The sequence below is a fragment of the Centroberyx affinis genome, unplaced genomic scaffold, assembly GCF_046629955.1.
Source record: "Centroberyx affinis isolate AG114_WGS23_722 - 3 ecotype Tasmania unplaced genomic scaffold, CSIRO-AGI_Caff_v1 ptg003466l_1, whole genome shotgun sequence".
Taxonomy (NCBI): Eukaryota; Metazoa; Chordata; class Actinopteri; order Beryciformes; family Berycidae; genus Centroberyx; species Centroberyx affinis.
The window spans coordinates 155,064-174,379 of NW_027281429.1; the positions used below are offsets into that span (position 1 = coordinate 155,064).

At 41.5% G+C, this 19,316-nt stretch overlaps 1 protein-coding gene across 1 annotated transcript in view; it reads right to left on the reverse strand.

The window, feature by feature from the left end:
• The window catches only part of tnmd (tenomodulin), a 38,722-nt gene that overhangs the window by 4,044 nt on the left and 15,362 nt on the right, over positions 1-19,316 (reverse strand). Inside the window, exons 3-6 of the mRNA XM_071539553.1 lie at positions 9,922-10,062; positions 6,863-6,970; positions 2,502-2,661; positions 1,917-2,023 (exon numbers count right to left, since the gene is read on the reverse strand). Coding sequence (XP_071395654.1) covers positions 1,917-2,023; positions 2,502-2,661; positions 6,863-6,970; positions 9,922-10,062 — 516 coding nt within the window. The remainder of the gene's footprint in view (positions 1-1,916; positions 2,024-2,501; positions 2,662-6,862; positions 6,971-9,921; positions 10,063-19,316) is intronic.

The following is a 19,316-nucleotide window of genomic DNA, read 5'->3' on the forward strand; positions in this document are numbered from 1 at the left end:
CAGGCGATAAAAAGTGAGAAACTTGTTTTTCATATTGGCAGAATCTGCTTTGTCCCATCTCCCACCTTTTTTTGTAAACTCTTTTTCTATTCTTTACTATCGTAAAAAGTAACTCTGCTGGTTTACTCTAAGTGATGCAGGGTTTCGCCTCAGTGTCGGGATGCTATTGAAGGCTAAAGCAGCGCTTGTATTCACAGATTTGACTTCCATTAGCTTGTACACCTCTAACAGCCATAGTCTTACCCTGGTCCTGCCTGTTAGAGGCCTGTAAGGAGGGCGCAGGGGTCATACCACCCCTACCACATGTTTACATGTGCATGCGCGAGAGCCTATTCTACAGCGAGGTCAATTCATATTGGGCTCATCCTTGCAATGTGGGTCAAGGACAGTGGTACCATTCCTTCAGCGCTGTCAGATGATAGTTATTCAGTTGGAGATTTCCAGGGCCGCCTCTGCTACACGCTACGCTCTAACGTGGCAGCCATGGCTAAAGGTCGTCCTCATATATCTGCCAGCCTCTGTCACAAGGACTCTAATGATTATTCTGCGCTGTGGGGAGACGCTGCACTGAAATAGGATTCGGACCTGTGAAACGCAGATGAACGGCGTGAGGTGAGGGCATTTGTGTGTGTGTGTGTGTGTGTGTGTGTATAAGAAAGAAGTAGATAAAAGGAGGGAGGTGGAAAGAGAGGTAGAGTGTGAGAGACAGATAGTGTATGTGTGCTTGTGTTGTGTGTGTGTGTGTGTATGTGCTTGGTTGTGTGTGTTGCTGAAGGTGTACACATTTACATAAGTTGTGGCTCTGGAGGAAAAAAAATGTCTCGGATAACACATGCGGCATCCCACTGGCGTGAACGGGGGTACAGACTCCCAATTACAGGCTGCTGCCTGCCCTCTGCTTGGTCACAAAGGCCTTTGTTATCGCTGGACCCACAAACACAGGCTGGATGTGGTCTTGGAATGGATTGCAGAGGTATGCATTACTCAGCCGATAGAGGCAGAACATTTCAAAAGGAGAACAGAGTTTTTCATCCCCTGGTATGTTTTAATTGCATAGCACTGCATCTCTAGCCACAAGATGAGGAAGAAGACAGAGCAGCTGGGAGAAATGGAGGAGTTGAGCAAGAGGTGTTCCTGGGACCGGCCTGATAAATGTTAATATTATAGGGCGTCTCATTTCTCTGCGTGTCTCTCTCGGTTTCTTACGGCTCTGTGGAGGAGACAGAGCCCAGCTCATTATCCTTGAATTTAGCTTTAGTGGCTACTTAGACAACTGTCTGTGTTGAGGGAGTATGTGTGTGTATGTCTGTATGCATGCATGCCTGTGTGCGTGTGTGTGTGTGTGTGTGTGGTGTCCTTGCGTGGGTAACTGCTTGTCTATCTGTGTCTATATGGTTGTGAGTGCATAATTTTCTCTGAGTATTAATATATTTGAATATGTGATCTATGAGTCAAGGATAATTAACCATAGAGTTATTGAGTGGTTTACCTGCAGTACACCAAAATATGGCACTTGGCTTTTCCATTAATTTTATATGCTTTGATAATTAAGGTATTATTAATAAATATAGCCTATCTGTTCAGCGATGAGTGACCTTGAGAGTGCTCCTTTGTCCTGCGTTTTCTCCTGCCTCAGAAAGAAGAGTGACGGGGGCTGTAGGCAGAAGTTGCTGCCTTTGAAAGGCTGGATATTCCTCTCAATTAACGGAGAGACATTAAGGGAGTCTTCAATGAACTGGCCTTACTTAAACAGATATATAGAGCAATTGCTATGCCCTCTGGTGCACAAAGTCCATTTTAACATCAATTAGTGAGCAATTTATATGCGGAAAGAGTCTAAGCACAGCTAGAGCTCATTGAAGTGGCTTTACTGTATCTCATGGTGCGGTCCTTGGCTGGTGTGGTGAAGTACTCACATAGTCATTTACAGGAGCGTGGTCCAGGACATCGCGAGCGAAGCGCTGACCTGTGACCTCCGCGTCAGGTGTGTCCTCCACATCCTCCATCTCCTGGAGCTCGGTATCTGAACGCATAGAAAGAGCAGGCAAGAGTGCAGATGTTGATGCACTTGTGTTGCAACAGTATTTCCATTGAGCTAAAATGAGAAAGCTCTGAGACTGAATTTTGGCTTGTAGTCTTTCTTTTCCCAGTGGCTTGATGTTAATTACTAACATTCAGGAGAAAATAAGATGGAATTCATTCCAAGCTTTTTCATGCTGCCCCCAAACAATGGTGTTGCTGTTGTGATACTGTGCAACATACAGATAATTTTCCTCAGATGCTAATGAGTAAAACTTACATATTCCTTTGAGAAAAAGCCAATCTCCAGATGACCATCACTCCCTCAGCTTTCAAAACACAAGAAGAATAGCCCAGTCAAGCTGCTCATCTGGTTAGGAAATCATGCGGTCTCTCCAGACCTCTAGTGGCCTATGGGGATGGCCTCTAGTGAGAGAGTTAATAGTCTGAATTTAGAGGCAGAGATGCCCCCATGCTCTCACCTCTCATGGGGGAGGGGTGGATCCAGTGGATGGGCAGCTCCTGGCAAATCTCCCAGATCTTGGAGTTGAGGAGGAAGGCTCGGTTCACGATGGGCTCCTCGGCAGGAACCCACACTTGGGAGTCCTCCACCTTCACATCCATGGCCTCTATCTCATCCACCTGCCAGAGAACACACAAACCACGCATGCATGCACACACACACACACACACACACACACACACACACACACACACACACACACACACACACACACACACACACACACACACATACACTCACGCATGTCAGAGCCTACACAAATGTTTGAGCCCACACACAGTCTGGTCCTGTGGCCTGCATTTGCACTCTTCCCCCCTGAGCCACAGAGAAAGCTCCAGCCTCATCCTTTTATCTATCACCTCTTTTTGTCCATTGGGAGGGTGGCAACTTCTTGACTCTTGACTTCCACTGCCTTGCCTTCCTTTTCTTTTTCTGTCCCCTATCCTCAAGCCTCCGGGTTGCTCTTTCTGTTATACATCATTGAAATTCACAGACAGTGATGATTTGACTTTTAAATGACTTTAGAAGTGGTCTTTATTACTCCGAGTATGGCTGCAATATCGTTTAATGTGACAGACACAATAAAGCCTCGCGTTTTCCTCCCTCCCCCAACCACAATGCCTCGGTTGGCACCCAGCACTATCAATGGGCTTAATTTGTTGATACTGTAGTTCATGAGCTGTAAAGTAAACTATTATTGCTTAATGATAGGGACTACATGTCAGTGTTGTCTAATAGAGATATATGAAGGGATTTGGTAATGCTCTCCCCCAACAGTGCAGATATTTATTTTCTGTATATGTAAATACATACACAAACAAGCCCCTCTTCCCATTCCCTTGTTAATTAGCAAACCAGAACAGAAAAACAGTTCACTTGACAAATGTTTTTACAAGGTGATTTTCTCCCAGTCTAAAGCTTAATTGCACATTAGTTAAGCTTGACGTAGAATCCTGGGGCTATAGTAGGAGCAGGAATCATTTATATTAGGTCGTGCCCCCTCCCTCCCGTTTACCCATGTCACTCTCTGTTGAATTAGAATTTGCTTTCCAATGCCGATTCTTGTTTGTTGTGAAGTGACACAGTCATGACCTGCAGAGAAGAAAAAACTTGAGCACGTTCTGCCAGATCAAAGGCTGTGTTTGGGCGCGGGTGGTGTTTGAGCCTAGCCAAGCTTTTGACACAGTTTCTCTCACTTTTAAGCACTGGCCAGATCACACTAAACTAATGATGACTCGGAGGACTGGTGTAGTGGGTGGTGGTATGGCGGCGGGGCGCTCTGGCATTAGCTAGTGAGCTCACCAGTCCCGCGGCTGCAGAAATTAAAATCAAACTCATGGAACACAAACAGCACTCTCTAATTGGACCTCTTAACCACTGAAGCCAAGTGAGTCTTCTCTGAAAAGTAAATGGAGGTCACGACATGGGGCTCACAACATGACTTTGACTTCACAGTTGAGAAACGACTCCAATAACTTGCAGGAGAGAATGCCTGGAGGGAAGTGGTAAAGGTCAGCATTTTAGCATGGAGCAGGGATTTCTAAACGCCAGTTGACAAGCACAAAGACAACATGATTACGGTCCTCCAGTTTATATACACTTTTGAGAGGCTTTTTCTTTTTGCTATTGACAAATGATATATTGTTAAGACACAAGCAGCTTTTTATCAAGTATTGGACCTCGGTGAATGATGGAAAATTGTTTTGTGGGCCTGTTCCTGGGGTATTCATGCAGTACATAACTTAATTATACACCAGTTGTGCTGTAGTTAATGAATTTATCCTCTCCTGCCAAGGTGTCCCAAGGTGGGACGTTCTGGCTACATGACGGTTTACTGGTGCTATGCTTGCTATAGATCAATGGATTTTCTTATGACATCCAAGAGCTTTCACATACCATCACTTTATATCACCTAGTCAGTGAGCTTCATCCTACAGTATACCAGGACATGGTAGTTCAGCAGACGCCCTTATCCAGAGTGTGCCGGTGGGGGTTCAGTGTCTTGCTCAAGGACACTTAAACAAACAAACGTTGGCTATTGTAGGGATTGAACTTGTGACCTTTGTGTTACTAATAACTAGGCCATCCATTGATCTCATATGTTCATGCAGACAAATATGCGACAAAATACAGCACTATGTGGATGTAGGACTTTGGCGAACACACATATTCTAGTGTGTTGTTGTTTCTCAATGCATTGTTTTTCTGTTTTGCGGTTGTTGTCTGAGTGGGAGGTTTTGGGTTGCAGAGTGAGCTTTGGTCATCCATATTAAGTGAGTGTTTAATGGAGCAAGCGGCATCCATTGACAATGTTATGGGGTGTGAGGGAGGCGGACAGCGATTTTCATCTCAGACTGGGGGAACTGGAATGAAGCTCAGGGATTACTCCCTCAGACATTTTATAGAGGAAACAAATTGAAAATGGAGAAAAAAATCCTGGCAAACAATTCATGTTTGTCACCTGGTTCTCCCTCGCAGGGGCTGAATTTCCTTATCAGCTGCTTGCAGTTTTTCCACAAATTTTCCCATTGTTTTCACCTCGGCTCTAAAGCCTGCCTCGCTTGCTCTGAGCCCACTTTCCTAAAAGCCTGCGGCTGGGCTGAGCTAGGAACCATTAGTGCTTGGCTTTAACCCCTGTGAGCTTCATGTGGTCGCCACCTGAGGACAGACCCGTGCTGATCCTCTCCAGGGCCGCGTGTGGAGGATTCTCACACAGCTACTGTCTAATGTGAGGGGAGGCCGAGGAGAGGTCATGCCAAGGCCACTGTTTATTACCTAAAACTGCCTCCACTGACTGCCTATTTCTCTTGTGTAATCCGGTCTTGTTGTGGGGCAAAAAAACCTTCTGCAGCAGTGTGAGCAGTGGCACACAGTGCTACAACGTGCAGAGGAAATAGGAAAGATGTAAAATAGTCTCTCACCTTTTTTCAGAACAAATAGGTGGGTGTGTAATATAAAACCTGTGAGATTTTGCTGTGATTATTGCTATGATTGTGTTGCAGATCCTCATACCATCAAAATCACTGAAGTATAATCATAGTAAAGACTATCATCATGGGTGTTAAAACAATAGCTACAAGTACAGACAAAGCTTTCTGTATTGTAGTGTAAATATATGATATAATAATAATAAAAAAAACCAGCAGAAGGTTCGAGAGATGGGGAACTTAATGGTTTCATAAAGCAAGGTTGTAATGACTGTGTGACCATTCATATTGCTTGGTTGGAACTGCCTATTGTAGAATCTTGCAATTTGACACACCTGGACGTTTTTTTTTTAGTTTTTATATTTTTTATTTCATTAACCATGGTGCAGGATCAGTTATTTTAATCACAGCAATCATAATAAGGGCTTCCTTAACCTCTGAAATAGTCCCACCTCACTTTCCTGGCCATAGATGAGTCATTTAAAAGCTGTGAATTAAGCCAATTAGGTTTCACAATGCACAAAAGGAGACAGAAATGGCAGAGACATATGGTGCTGCCTGGGCAATTAGTATCTGTAAACGTGGATCAGACATCAAGAAGACGAGAGAAAAAGGGATGGAGTCATTTTTTTTTGGTACAACAGCATGTGTTCTTAAAGTCAAAACCGAGACTTGGTTTTGCTTGGACTGACAATGGGCTTATTCTGTTTTTAAAATGAAGCAGTGAGCAGAGAGCGTCAGATATTTGCCAGCTACTTCTTGCCAGCTACAATGTGAAATGTAAATGAGAGCATGCTAGCAGTAGAGACATTTGAGAGAAGGATTTTCTCTTTGAACACACGGCCCACTCAGTGAATTGCACTGTGACACTGAAAAATTGGGTATTTTGATTGATAGAATTTCTTCCATCCCTCTTGCTGAAGTTCACATACAACTATAAGACTCGGAGAAGCGAGATGAATCGCTCTGAACTTGGAGTGGAGCCTGGTGAAATTTACAAAGAAAACATCTTTAAAAAATATCATTTTAATGGCTTACCTCTCTCTCAGACCTCTCTCGCACCCTTCCCCCTTTAGGCTATTTGGGTAGAGCCTTTGGAGGAGATGATTAAAAATTAATATTGGTTCATGATTGACAGCAAACACCATTTGATGTGAGCCACAAAGGGGCTATGGGTTTGTGGGCAGCTTTCTGACGGTTTCATAGGCACCACAAACCCTAGTTTATACTTCAGTGAGAGAGGTGGGGGAGATAGGATAAGATGGACAGGCTGAGGATTTGTGTGGCGCTCACACTACTCTCTTCTGGTTATCTCCCTACAATATGCATGACAGCTTCTGTAGCACTAGAGAGAGAGAGTCTGAGGTACAGACAGCCAAGGGAGGAGGCGTACCAGTAACTCGGTGTCCTCAGCCTCCACCTGCGCCACTGTGGGAAGTTTCCTAGTTTGGGTCTTGATGTAGCACCTCTGATGTTTTGCAAACCGAATCCCAGTGATTCCCTTTGAAAAGAAAAAGAAATGAAGGAATAATCAGAAATTCAGATATACTGTATGTATCATTCATTAACCTTCTGTGATGTGGATTTCCCATAAGCACAGGGGCAATCATTTTAAAACGTTCAGTTTTTTGATGATAATCAAAGCTCTTAAAAAGTCAGAGAAGTTAAAACCTAATGAGTGAGCAGAGGTGTGTTTTGATCTTTTTCCTTTTTTCTTTTTGTAGGGTTTAAAACTGATGACTGCTCGGCCTCCGCAACACAGCTCTGGCTTTCAAACTGAATGGAAGCAAAATGGAGGGGGTTGTTGCACCGTGGCTGCACAATACTTCATTGCAGGATATATCGCACAGGAGAGCCAAGTGACATTGTTGAGAATGAAGTGTTTTCTACGGAGAGTGCCCCCATTGAATTAGCCAGTCATAGGTCCCTGTCACTCTCTTAATCTGCGCAGTCGAGTGTGGAGTCACTCTCTTCAGCTCCACTGATGATCCTCCACCATGTGGACTCTAGCTCTATTCAGTCTGACACAGAGAGCTTCAATAGGCAAGAAAGATCTGTTAATTCTCTCTCGGTGCCATTCTATGTTAATCTAAGATATTCAACTGGAATAATTCTGAAAGACTTTCGGTAGATCAGATTGTATCCAATTTATCCTCTGCAGAGTGGAGCTGCTCATTCAGCAAACTGTATTAGAATAGACTGCAGGATCTACATCTGCCATGCTTACTTTAAAATTGTATCAAGTGAAAATTGTATAAGCGCTCCCGTGAAAATGGACTTGATTCAATCTAAATTTAATTACACTGACATGGTGATTGCTATGACATCTCCTTTGAATCAGTTAACTTGACCATGTGCGTGCTATTTCTCCACTTTCTGTAGTGCTGTCACTCTGAAAACCAGTTGCCAGCCGCGCAAGACATGATACAAAGTGATGCCTGTCATAATCTACCGCATGTAATTTCATCTGTGTGGAAAAGGATGGGGCAATAATAGTCTCAAACACAAAAGCATAATGTTTATGCCTGGCTTTATTGTGATGAGTCGCTGTTTAATTTGGGTCTACTGTACTGGCAAGCTGCAGCAGGAGAGGAGAGGACAATCTTGTGATGAGATACAATGATTACTGAAGTTGGTCAACCAGAAAATGAAAAAAGACACATTATTACAGGGATGAGAAATGGAAAAAGGATGTCGTTTTTGAAGAGACAATGTTAAAATACCCACTTGGCATATCCATGTGCACACGTCTGTGAACAATATTTTGATTGGAGGCTTGGTGCATTGCAATCTCGGCGACAGATTAGGGGAGGTGAGCATATTAAGCAGCGAGTGCCCTATCTTTATGAGTGACTGTCAGCAAAGGTGACGTTTGGACGCAAGATGCTCATCCACGTTTATTCAAGAGAAGAATCGGGCAGCACAGAGTGAAATTAACTGCATGTATCCTTCTCAGCTCCTGTGAATGAAGAACTGGAGTCATGTCACCAGGTATTAACTCGGTTTATACTTTATCACTACCTACATATTATCCAGTCGCCTATTCTATTTGTAATTTATGATATCTAACTCACTATCCTAATGCCTGTGTTTACACACTACAGCATAATAAAAGGTTTTACTGAATTTGTATCATGAACTTTTTTTAAAGCTGCAATGTACAACTTTTTTCAAATTCAAATAACAATAAATAAATAGTTAAGGTTAAGGTTTGGTCCTTACCTAACCTTAACCAAAGTTGTTTTACTAAACTTAATCAACCCCTTTCACATGATAGATGAATAGGTGAAAATAGCGTGTCCAATTTGTGGTATTGTCACATGATCCTTTTGTAGTGGAGGAATATAATCTTCACATAATTCATGTCCACAACACATAATCTGCATTTCTGAGTTTGTGCTCATTTCATAAAATTTTATGAGACTGTGTATCAGCTTTCATTTGGTGATCATGTAATACTTATAGTACTCAGAAACTCACATTTTTCTGACACTCAGTCTCTCTATTTATTGAGTTAAAATTTCAAAATATGGATTGAGTCAATTTTCCTGAATGTATGTAGCTGTTATGAAGCTCTTGTTCAGTCGTTAAGAATATTTCTTATAAGTTTGTTTTAATGTAAAAATGACTCTGGTTCTCTCTCAGGAATTTTTTATCTCCAGTTCTTCGTCCCTTTAGAATGAGTCTGGTATTAGCCTGAAACAATAATGAGGGGATTTTGCCTGTGGTCCATGGTCCTGGTGGCATAATCCCCCTATTTTCCATTCCTCACACAGCCTCGGGCTTGATGGAGATTGTTTTAGAGGTGGCTTTAGTCTGTGTAATAACGTGCAACATCCCCTTTTTTATATTAAAAAAATCAATTCTAACTTCGGCTCACCAAGCTAACACTTTGTATAACCTATTTTAAGTTTTGTGTCGGTTCCCCTCTTTTTTTTTTTATCACAATGAGGTTTGAATTACTCTGCTCACTCACTTGTTTGCCAGTCTTCCGTAGCAGAGCATGGAATCAAACAAATCTCCTCGGGGATATGCTTCACTAACAGGAAGTGGAACAAGCAACAGGCATGTTTGCATATGTGTGTGTGTGTGTGTGTGTGTGTGTATTAGAGAGAGAAACACACACACACACGCAGTGAGAGTCAGCTAGAGAGAGAGAGCTAGAGAGATTGATTGTGTTATTGGGTGTTCAGTGTTACATGTGACATATTGTCGTAGCTTTTTCAAAGAGGGGGAAAACAAAAAAGGGGAGAACACACATTGTTGAAGGAAAAGATGATTTTAGCAGAGGACAAATGTTTTCAAGTGCCTGTTCCAACATTTTGAAAAGGGCAGGATGTGAATATCACTCCTCTGCAGAGGAACTATGATGAAGAGACAAAATAACAGTGGGCTATCAATTTTTCACTGAGGGAAGAACACCGTACATGCCCTCGTTTAACTTATACTTACATTTTTGAAGTCGTGCACCTCAAGTACCTCGTCACTGCCGTTACCCATTCTGAAGATCTCAATGTGCTGACCTGGGTCGATCTCCATGACGCTGTCTGTCTCCATACCGTCCAACACAGCTTTGTACTGATGGTCATACACCTGCATAGACAGGACTAATCAGATACCTCTATACTATGACAGATGCACCAATGGTATAATTGAGAAACATCACTAGTTATCATTTTGTAATGAAGTATAATAAGCAGTTAATACTTGAAATAATTAACAATTGAAAAGCAATTTCTGACATAAGCATCACGCTTTAACAACGCTCTCAAACAGCTAGATGGCACATACATCAGTGGTGATTTAGCTGTTATGACAGCTTTCATATGGTATGTATCCATGTGGAATATCATTTGTGGCTTAGATGTAGAACTGTGTCAGTTTTCTGGGCAAAAATGTCATGTTAGTTTGCCTTCCCAATATTGATTCAAAATGAATCATAGAAGCTTTTTTTTTGTTCCCAAAAAAGAAAACATCAAATGCCGAGCAGGGAATCTAGTTGACTAATGTAGCTTGTGTGGCTATGAGAAACCATGTGAAAAATTAAATGCATGTGGAAAAAAACTGCTGTTGATGTGCCTTGCATTTTAGGCCCATTTTGTTATTTGGTGGTTTATTTTTTATATTTCCTGTGAATAACTGGCCAAATGTAGACAACATAATGTCACCTGTAGATATTTCCAGTGCAGCTACAGGTTTGATAACATAAATAATTCCTGCGATCTAAAACATCAATGGTGAGCAAAACCTTCTGTCTAGACTCACCATTTTGCACCCATGTTCAACAGTCATACACAGAGACATCTATTGTAGAAGAGGTAGAGAGACCATTTTCTCCACCAACAGTAGCCTCAATAGACCGGAATGCGATGCAGCCACAAGACATGTTGTGTTTTTAATAAGGGATACAATTCTCACTCATTGAAAAAATTCTCGCCCTCTTGCTCTCAAGATGCTATCGCTAACGGTATCGCTATTGCTCTCTCCACTGACATGTATGATACACAGGTGAAAGCAACAAGTTCATACTTCTTCTTTGGGGCTTGCCGCAAGTCATTCTGGGAAATGTAGGAAATTATAAACAAATAGAAGACAACGAGGCAGGTTGAGTGAAAGTAAATACATCAGAACAGTGAATTGCAACACATTGAACATCACAGATTGATCGTATATAACAGTGTAAGAGTATCTAAGGGGGGATTTCCCTCCACTATAAACTAGCTAGCTACATCCATAATCTGCAACACATTAAAACGACAGTAGGCTATTTACAGGATATATTGAATACAGTTTCTGTCTCAAACACACCTTCTAACTGATACAATCAATACACCCATGATAGTGAAGGAGTTTCAAATATTCAATCTGTGAATTGCCATATTCATCAACTAAGATCAGTGCTAACAATCACTAGAGCCGTGAAAATATGCATTTTGACAAGCTCTGAATTTAAATAAAATGTATCAGTAGAAGTGTGTTTGAAGTAAGTAGAATAAAGGCCCTTTTGAATCTCCTGTTTGGTTACAGCTTTCTCTCCACTGTTCCCTTAAAGCTCTGTTGTTTATCACAACTGCTTGCTTATGTACTGTTCTTGGATATGCATGGATGGCTCTTAAAATTCCCTGTCTACAAAAATGATTCATGCCCACCAGCTGAAAATATGCTATTAATATTTATGTGAGGGTTGTGTTATGATGAGAAATATATTGCTGAGTTCATCTTCATCTGTCTCAGTTGCAAATCAGAGCCTCGCCAATGAGACGAATGATTAATGAATATACTCAGATGGGAGTCCATCAGGATTTATATCCCCCATCAAAAACATCTGAATGTCCTCTAACGCTCTAATGTAAAATTAGCTTTCACTTTACAGTCCAAGACATGTATTTAACATGTTGTGTGTCCACTTACTTACATGCATTATCCAGGACATTTAAATATCCTGCATCACATTTGAGATGCCTTTTTTTTTTTTTAATGGGAGAGCAGAGTAATAATGATCGAACGGGATATAATTCTTAATAGAAGATCACTGTGAGAATGGCACTAGACTATAAATCTCCATTAACATGGGTCACAATAGCCTTGGCTCAAAAGGGAACTAGAACTTAAAAATCGTAAGGGGAAGCCAAATTAAGATGGGCCTGATATTTAAGTGTCAATTGAGCAGTTATGGGCAAAATTGGGGCGATTAAACAGTCTGAAAGTCTGTGTGGTGAATTAAAGTTCTATTTGAGCATTTTCTTTTATATTAACATAAAGGTGGAATGGGGGAATAGATTCTGGAGACTTATTGATTTATACTAAAACAGTGAATTACATTTTCAGCAGGCTATCACTTTTGATGAAAATCCAGCAGTGAGAATCTCCCCACCTCACCAGGCTGAAATAGATAATAATGTATTACAACAGTTTGACTTCAACTGGTTCAATATCCAAAGCTGCTGCTGTGCACCGTAATTGGCATTCTGAAAATAGGAATGAATAGCCTCTGTATGTCCTCCTTGGATACTTTTAGGTAGATGCATCAGTATGTTGGAAAACTTGCAATGTGATTTATGCTGCAATAAAGGGAAGGTTTCAGCACACAACACAATATTTTGCTTCATCGTAATGATGATGATCGTTATTGTTTCAGTGTTGATACTCATTATCCTCATCACAGTTACACACACGAGCGTGGGTACAATTCATCACAGTACATATTTCATGTTTGAAACTCTGTGATGGGAGGTTAAAGGAAGACTTTATTCCTAATAATTTACTCATCTCAGTCAGTTTCTAAACAGCAACTCTCTCTAGAAACCTCCACTTGGCCACAAAAGCTCTTCCACGTTAACAAAGACCGTGGCTTTGCCAAAAAAGAACTACTGTGAAAGTTAATTAGCTTTCCATATGACATTGAATGGGCAGAAACAGGCCAGCACAAAGAAAGGGCTCCAATTTATGCTATATTCCATGTACAAGGACTCTGTAAGGATACTATATGATTACTTTGGCAACAAAGACTTTGAATACTTCTGAAAGTCTCAAACAATTATACCCCTGTGATATTAAAGCTGCACTAGGCAAGATTTTTATGGAAAAATACACCAGTCTTATCATTCAAATCACAAAATGGGGCTGCAACAGAGAAAAGTGTCCCATCCCAAAAACTGAGATGCTGTAGATTTGTCATATTTGTCCAAATTATTATTATTCAGACAGCAGAAATTTAGGTCCAAGGGGTGTGCAGTTTACTGACGTCACGTTGCACGATTTCTAGATTTTAAATTCCCAAAATTCAAAAGAGTTACCACGCAAGACGTGAAGTTTCCTAGTGCAGCCACAAGCGTCCTCAAATGATCTCAAATCTCAAGTTCAATGCTGACTCCCAGTAGTCTCACCAGTGTTAGAACTTCTGAGAATACATTGAAGTACAGAAAGGACATACGAGAATAACGGCAGTTGGTTTTGAGACAGCAAAGCAGCAACAACAATACAATGCCTTCTGTGAATGTTATTGTTATTTTTTTTCAAAGCTGAAATGTGTATTTGAACACTTCAAGGTTATATTCCAAACAACCTGGTGCCAACCTGAAATGCACATTGATTGCCAAAGAAACATTACTGCAAACCAAAGCTTGTTGTTCATTTGAAAAACTGCCTTCCACGGTGTCCGGTGTCCCTTGGGAATGGTTAGTCTTTTCTCACATCACAAGATGTCCCTCACTGTTGTACGGTAAGATAAAGAATTCAGCGCTCCACAGCAAGGAAGACATTCACGCTCAGGAGCACGAGTGCAAACTGTGTGGAAGCCTTCCCAGACAATGCCTTGTTTATTTCTCTCTTCAAGGTTTCTCTCTGAGGTGGTCCTTAACAACCTCCACCCAGATGGTTTCAAACGTAGACTCACGGAGAGAGGAGTGAATGAGAAGCGGCAGGCACGACCAGAGCCGCAGGTTGTTTGTGCGAATAGGCTCCGGTGTGGCACCGGAGGACATTAAGCAAAGGTCACGCTGATGCTGTTACAGGTGAGTGGGTCGTGGTTGGGACTGCGTGTGTGTCTATGTGTGTGTGTGTGTGTGTGTGTGTGTGTGTGTGTATGTGTGCATGCATATGTGCATGTATGGAGGTGGTGTTTGTGGGAGTGGGAGGGGCGAGTTGATGACAATGTGTCCTCTTAGCTGTCCTTGAGGGTTGGGAGATAGAGGCTCCAGTCAGGCGGAACTGGATGCCTGTCACTCACAGTGGGGGGGAAGTGGGGCATGAGGGTGGGGTGGGGGTTGACGGGTGGGACCCGCACACAGCACCGGCCTCCTGGGAGCCGTAGGCAGCCCTGCGATAGATTGAGGTGGGCAGCAGCCCAGACAATCAGTCCTATTTTGGTTTTAGCCCTTTTAAAGTCCTCTCTGGTTTTAAAATGAGACTCTATTGGATTTAGATTCTGTCTGACCAAATTTGTTGCGGTGTGTATTGTTTCGAGTGTCTTGTTAAATGAATTACAGCTGCAAAAATGAGAAAAGGGCCTCAGTTACTTTGGTCGTCTCCCAGGTATAGAGAAATCATCTGACTCTTTTATTTAAAACCTTAAACGCAAAACAGCTGGACGTGAAAAACAGGAGCCAGTTGATCATCTGAACTTTCTCACCAGTGACGTATCGGAAGCTTTCTCTCTCTCTCTGCTCTCTTTTTCTTGTCTCCCGCTCTCAGAGAGGCAACACCGCGGGCTCCTTGTCCTCCAGCAGCAGGCTGCACCAGGCTGATTTTATAGAGCTCAAGTCTCTTCACATGGGCGGTCACATGAGAACTACAGTACTAATGTCTCCCAAGGGTTACACTCTGGTTTGCTATGTTGTTTTATTAGAGTTCCTCGTTTTTTTTTTCTCAAAAGGAAAACGTCTCTGTTAGACACATTGAAAATTGCCACTGCAGAGGCATAACCTCTACAAATGAAAGTGAACACAATTACTACCACCATAATTAATCCTCCCCTAGATTGATGACAATTAAAGAGACACACACTAAAGTTCCACCAGAAACACAAGAAAATGAGAGGTAATGAAAACAAACCTGGGAGAATTCTCAGAATTATAAGACATTAAGTTGAGAAAAGAACAGACTCCTGTGAAGATATTGCTGGAAAATGAAGATCCACAGGGGAAATAACTTGAGCCAGTATAGATTTGCCAGAGCCAGTGGTGCAGATGGCCTTCACACATGTGAACACATGTTCAATACATTCACAGTCAGACATTGTGTTTGTATGCCTGTCTGTGGGCATGTGTTTTGTCTTGCAAGGTAACAGATTTATATATATATGTTTATAATGTAAATCGATATGTATATAATGGAGGTAACCATGTGCTTCTGTGAAACTGCAGGCAGAGTGAGAGATGTGTGTGTGTGTGTGTGTGTGTGTGTGTGTACCCGCGTGCGAGAGAGAGAGAGAGAAAGTGAGAGAGAGAGACAGGGATCTGATTGTGTAGTGTCTTGAGACATGGGGATTATGCTTGTGGACATTGATTACCAAGCCTGTCAACTCCCAAGGCCTGAAGAATATGGATAAATGGAGTGGGAATGCTCTTGGGCTGCCAAACACATGCAGGCTGCTGTTTGGTGATGCCTTCTGAAGACAGGCAGCTGTTTTTGGACAGGCGCCAGCTTGGAAAATTCAATTTAGAAAATAGTGGTCAGTCACTAATGCATCATCAACTTAGCTGGTACAGGGGAAAATGAGCCCATTGGCAGTGCATGATATCAATCTCACTGAAGACGACTTTGACAGCAAACAGAACACAACGCAGCGCAACATATAAACAGTGGAAAATAGGTGGCTGCACACCCATTTTATGACGTGTCGGTAACAAATCAACCACACAGAAACACTACATCTATCTTTTTTGTTTTGCTTTATTTCAAAGCCAATGAGCTTTTTGATTCATAGGCATTGTCAATGAATATGTGTGCACTAATAATTCAATCTTAACCTGACTAAGGCAATACTCCAGCTATTAAAATGATCATGTAAATGCCTTTATCTGATTATCTTAAAGACATAATCAAGCATAACCCAATTAACACACCTAGATTTCTGCTACGTTTTCGATTTATTATGGCATGTAAATGCCTTTGTCAGATTTATTTACTTTTTTCTTTTTTTAAACTGTGCATGGCAAAGGTCACCAGACGCAGTAACCTGGATGTTGTGTTTATAAAGCAAACAACATGGTGGAGGACAGTGGAGTGGTGAGCGAAGCGCTGGGAAATATGTTTCTTGTCGGATCCTTTAGACCCATAGACCGATTGTTAGATGAATCCAGGTAAACTGGGTTATTATTAGAGAAATTGCATTATTTCGAACCGTGTAAACATCCCACTGAGCAAAAGACGTGATTTCAACATTGCGTCTATGCGTAGCTCTCATATAGTCCAGGATAATTTTGTCTATGTATAGACATCTAATAAACTTTCACTTTTCAACCCCATTTAAACTTAATTTAGCCTAGACGGCTATGGCCATTTAGACGTGTTTTAAACGTCTAATCAACGTAAAATTGCTCTGTGGGATTGTAATTGAAATGTTGCCTTAAGCTGATCACTCCCAGTAATCAGGAGTATTGGTGTGAATGTTAATGTACTCATTGTCAATGCTCCTTTGCCAAGAGAAATGGGTCAGAAGTTACTGTTGAGCACTCTGGAGGTGTTGTGAACCTGTAAGTCACCAAAAAACATCTGTGATGGGAGGTGCCCACTTGAACCCTAATTACATATGTGTAATTAGGCTTCCTCTAACATCCAAGCCAGGTATTTAAGTGGGTGGTCACCCAAAATAGCACAAGGACTATATCCAACGTACTGGCAATTGCACATGGCAATCGTAGTGCCCTTTGACCCATCTATCCTTTTTTTTGAGTCACTGAAATGTGAGTGACCGTCAAATCAACAACCACACTGGGCCCTTTTTGCAAGTAACTGCTGAACAATCTTCCAAAAATAATGCCAAGGAATTTAGTCATGAACTTTAACTGGAAACTGTAGACATGTGCCAGTTCAATGTAATGAAAGGACACAAAATCAGAGACAGCCTCTAAATATAAACACTTGAGAGGCATTGAAACACTTGCGCATTGTAATTACAACCACTCTATTCTGTGGTTTTGTTAATTGTGGAGGTACATAGCTGGATTTGAGCAATTAAGAAAGAGCTCAAGTTAGCCCTTCCTTTTAGCTTCAGGACATAAGTTCTATCCATAGCAACATCAAAGGCCGATGGATGTTTTTAACATGAACTCTACTAGACTTTGAACATTCACTGTGCTGACAGAAAACTAAGATATTAAAACTTGGCAAACGAATCCAATCTAATTTAAACTTATTCTAATCTTAGTGAAAATGTCAAAATGATAATGGTGTTGCTTACTTGAGTTTGAGTTCTTGCAAATGTGTGGTAGTTTAAAATGTTTTTGGAAGTCATACAAAAATCTCAATCTGAACAGGAGGTATGTAGCATTAAATGGAGAGTTAGAACTGGGGTGGTGTGAGGTTAGAGTGCTTTTGGGAAGTCACCCAAGCGATTACTTAAAGCATCAGTTTAATGTTAAAATGTTTTACAGCTGCAAACGCTAAAGGGCAGTTCAAGGGCTCTTAGTATGTTCGGAGTATTCCAAGTTAGGGGAAGTGTTTGGGTCATTGGCCTTTCAAAGAAGAAGCTAGGATGTGTCAAGATGCAAACTTAAAAAGCACTTTAACACTGTTAAAAAAAAACAGCTATTGGCAATATACCTTGCATTTCAAGGCCCATTTTGTGGTTTGGTGGTGAATTTTTCTTATTCCTGCAGATAACTGGCAGAGGGAATAAGATTCACAGCTCAAGGACCATGAGACACAAATTTTACTTGTGTTGTTTTTTTTTTTTTGGTTATTTATTTACTTTATTTCATTATACGTTTGCTCTTGTAGACTTATTTTTTGTTATACTGTTGTGATGTTTCCTAATTACATTATTTATTATCAATAGCCTATCATTGTTTTAATTCCCTGGGAGGTTCCTCTTTATGAGCCTATGGCGTCTGACCTGTATCTTTTTTTTCCTCCTTTATACCAATTTCTGTAATATTATGTGAAGATTAATAAAAAAAATGGCCAAATTTAGACAACGTGATGTCATATCAAGATATTTCCAATGGAGTTTGACAGCGGAAAAAAAAAAATCAACCGGTTTTGGTGTCACACCCTCAGAATCAAAGAGCAAGGGCTTCTTTCTAAACTCATCCTTTTGAATCTATGTTTGACAATCATACAGGGAGAAATGCATCGTAAAAGAGGCAGAGAGACCAATTTCTCCACCAACAGTAGCCTCAATAGACCATGATGCAATGCAGCCACAAGACGTTTTGAGTAAGGTGTGCAGCCGCGATCACGGACGCGCCCCAATGTTCACCATCTCTTTGGCCAGCTAGCTACTGAACAAAAATATAAATGTAACACTTTTGTTTTTGCTCCCATTTTTCATGAGTTGAACTAAAAGATCTACAACTTTTTCTATGCACACAAAAGGCTTATTTCTCTCAAATTTTCTTCACAAATTTGTTTAAATCCATGTTAGTGAGCACTTCTCCTTTGCCAAGATAATCCATCCACCTGACAGGTGTGGCATATCAAGATGCTGATTAAACAGCATGATTATTGCACAGCTGTGCCTTGGGCTGGTCACAATAAAAGGCCACTCTAAAATGTGCAGTTTTATCTTGAAAAAATACATTAGGCACTGAACTATGGATCTCACATGACTAGGGCTACAGATATGCATTTTTTGAAAACCAGTCAGTATCTGGTGTTGATCAGGTTGTTGATTGTGGTCTGTGGAATGTTGGTCCACTCCTCTTCAATGGCTGTGCGAAGTTGCTGGATATCGGCAGGAATTGGAGCACACTGTCGTACACGCCGATCCAGAGCATCCCAAACATGCTCAATGGGTGACATGTCTGGTGAGTATGCAGGCCATGCAAGAACTGGGATGTTTTCAGCTTCCAGGAATTGTGTACAGATCCTTGCAACATGGGGCCGTGCATTATCATGCTGCAACATGAGGTGATGGCGGTGGATGAATTGAACGACAATGGGCCTCAGGATCTCGTCACGGTATCTCTGTGCATTCAAATTGCCATAAATAAAATGCACCTGTGTTCGTTGTCCGTAGCTTATGCCTGCCCATACCATAACCCCACCGCCACCATGGGGCACTCTGTTCACAACGCTGACATCAGCAAACCGCTCACCCACACGACGCCATACACGCCGTCTGCCATCTGCCCGGTACAGTGAAAACCGGGATTCATCTGTGAAGAGAACACTTCTCCAAAGTG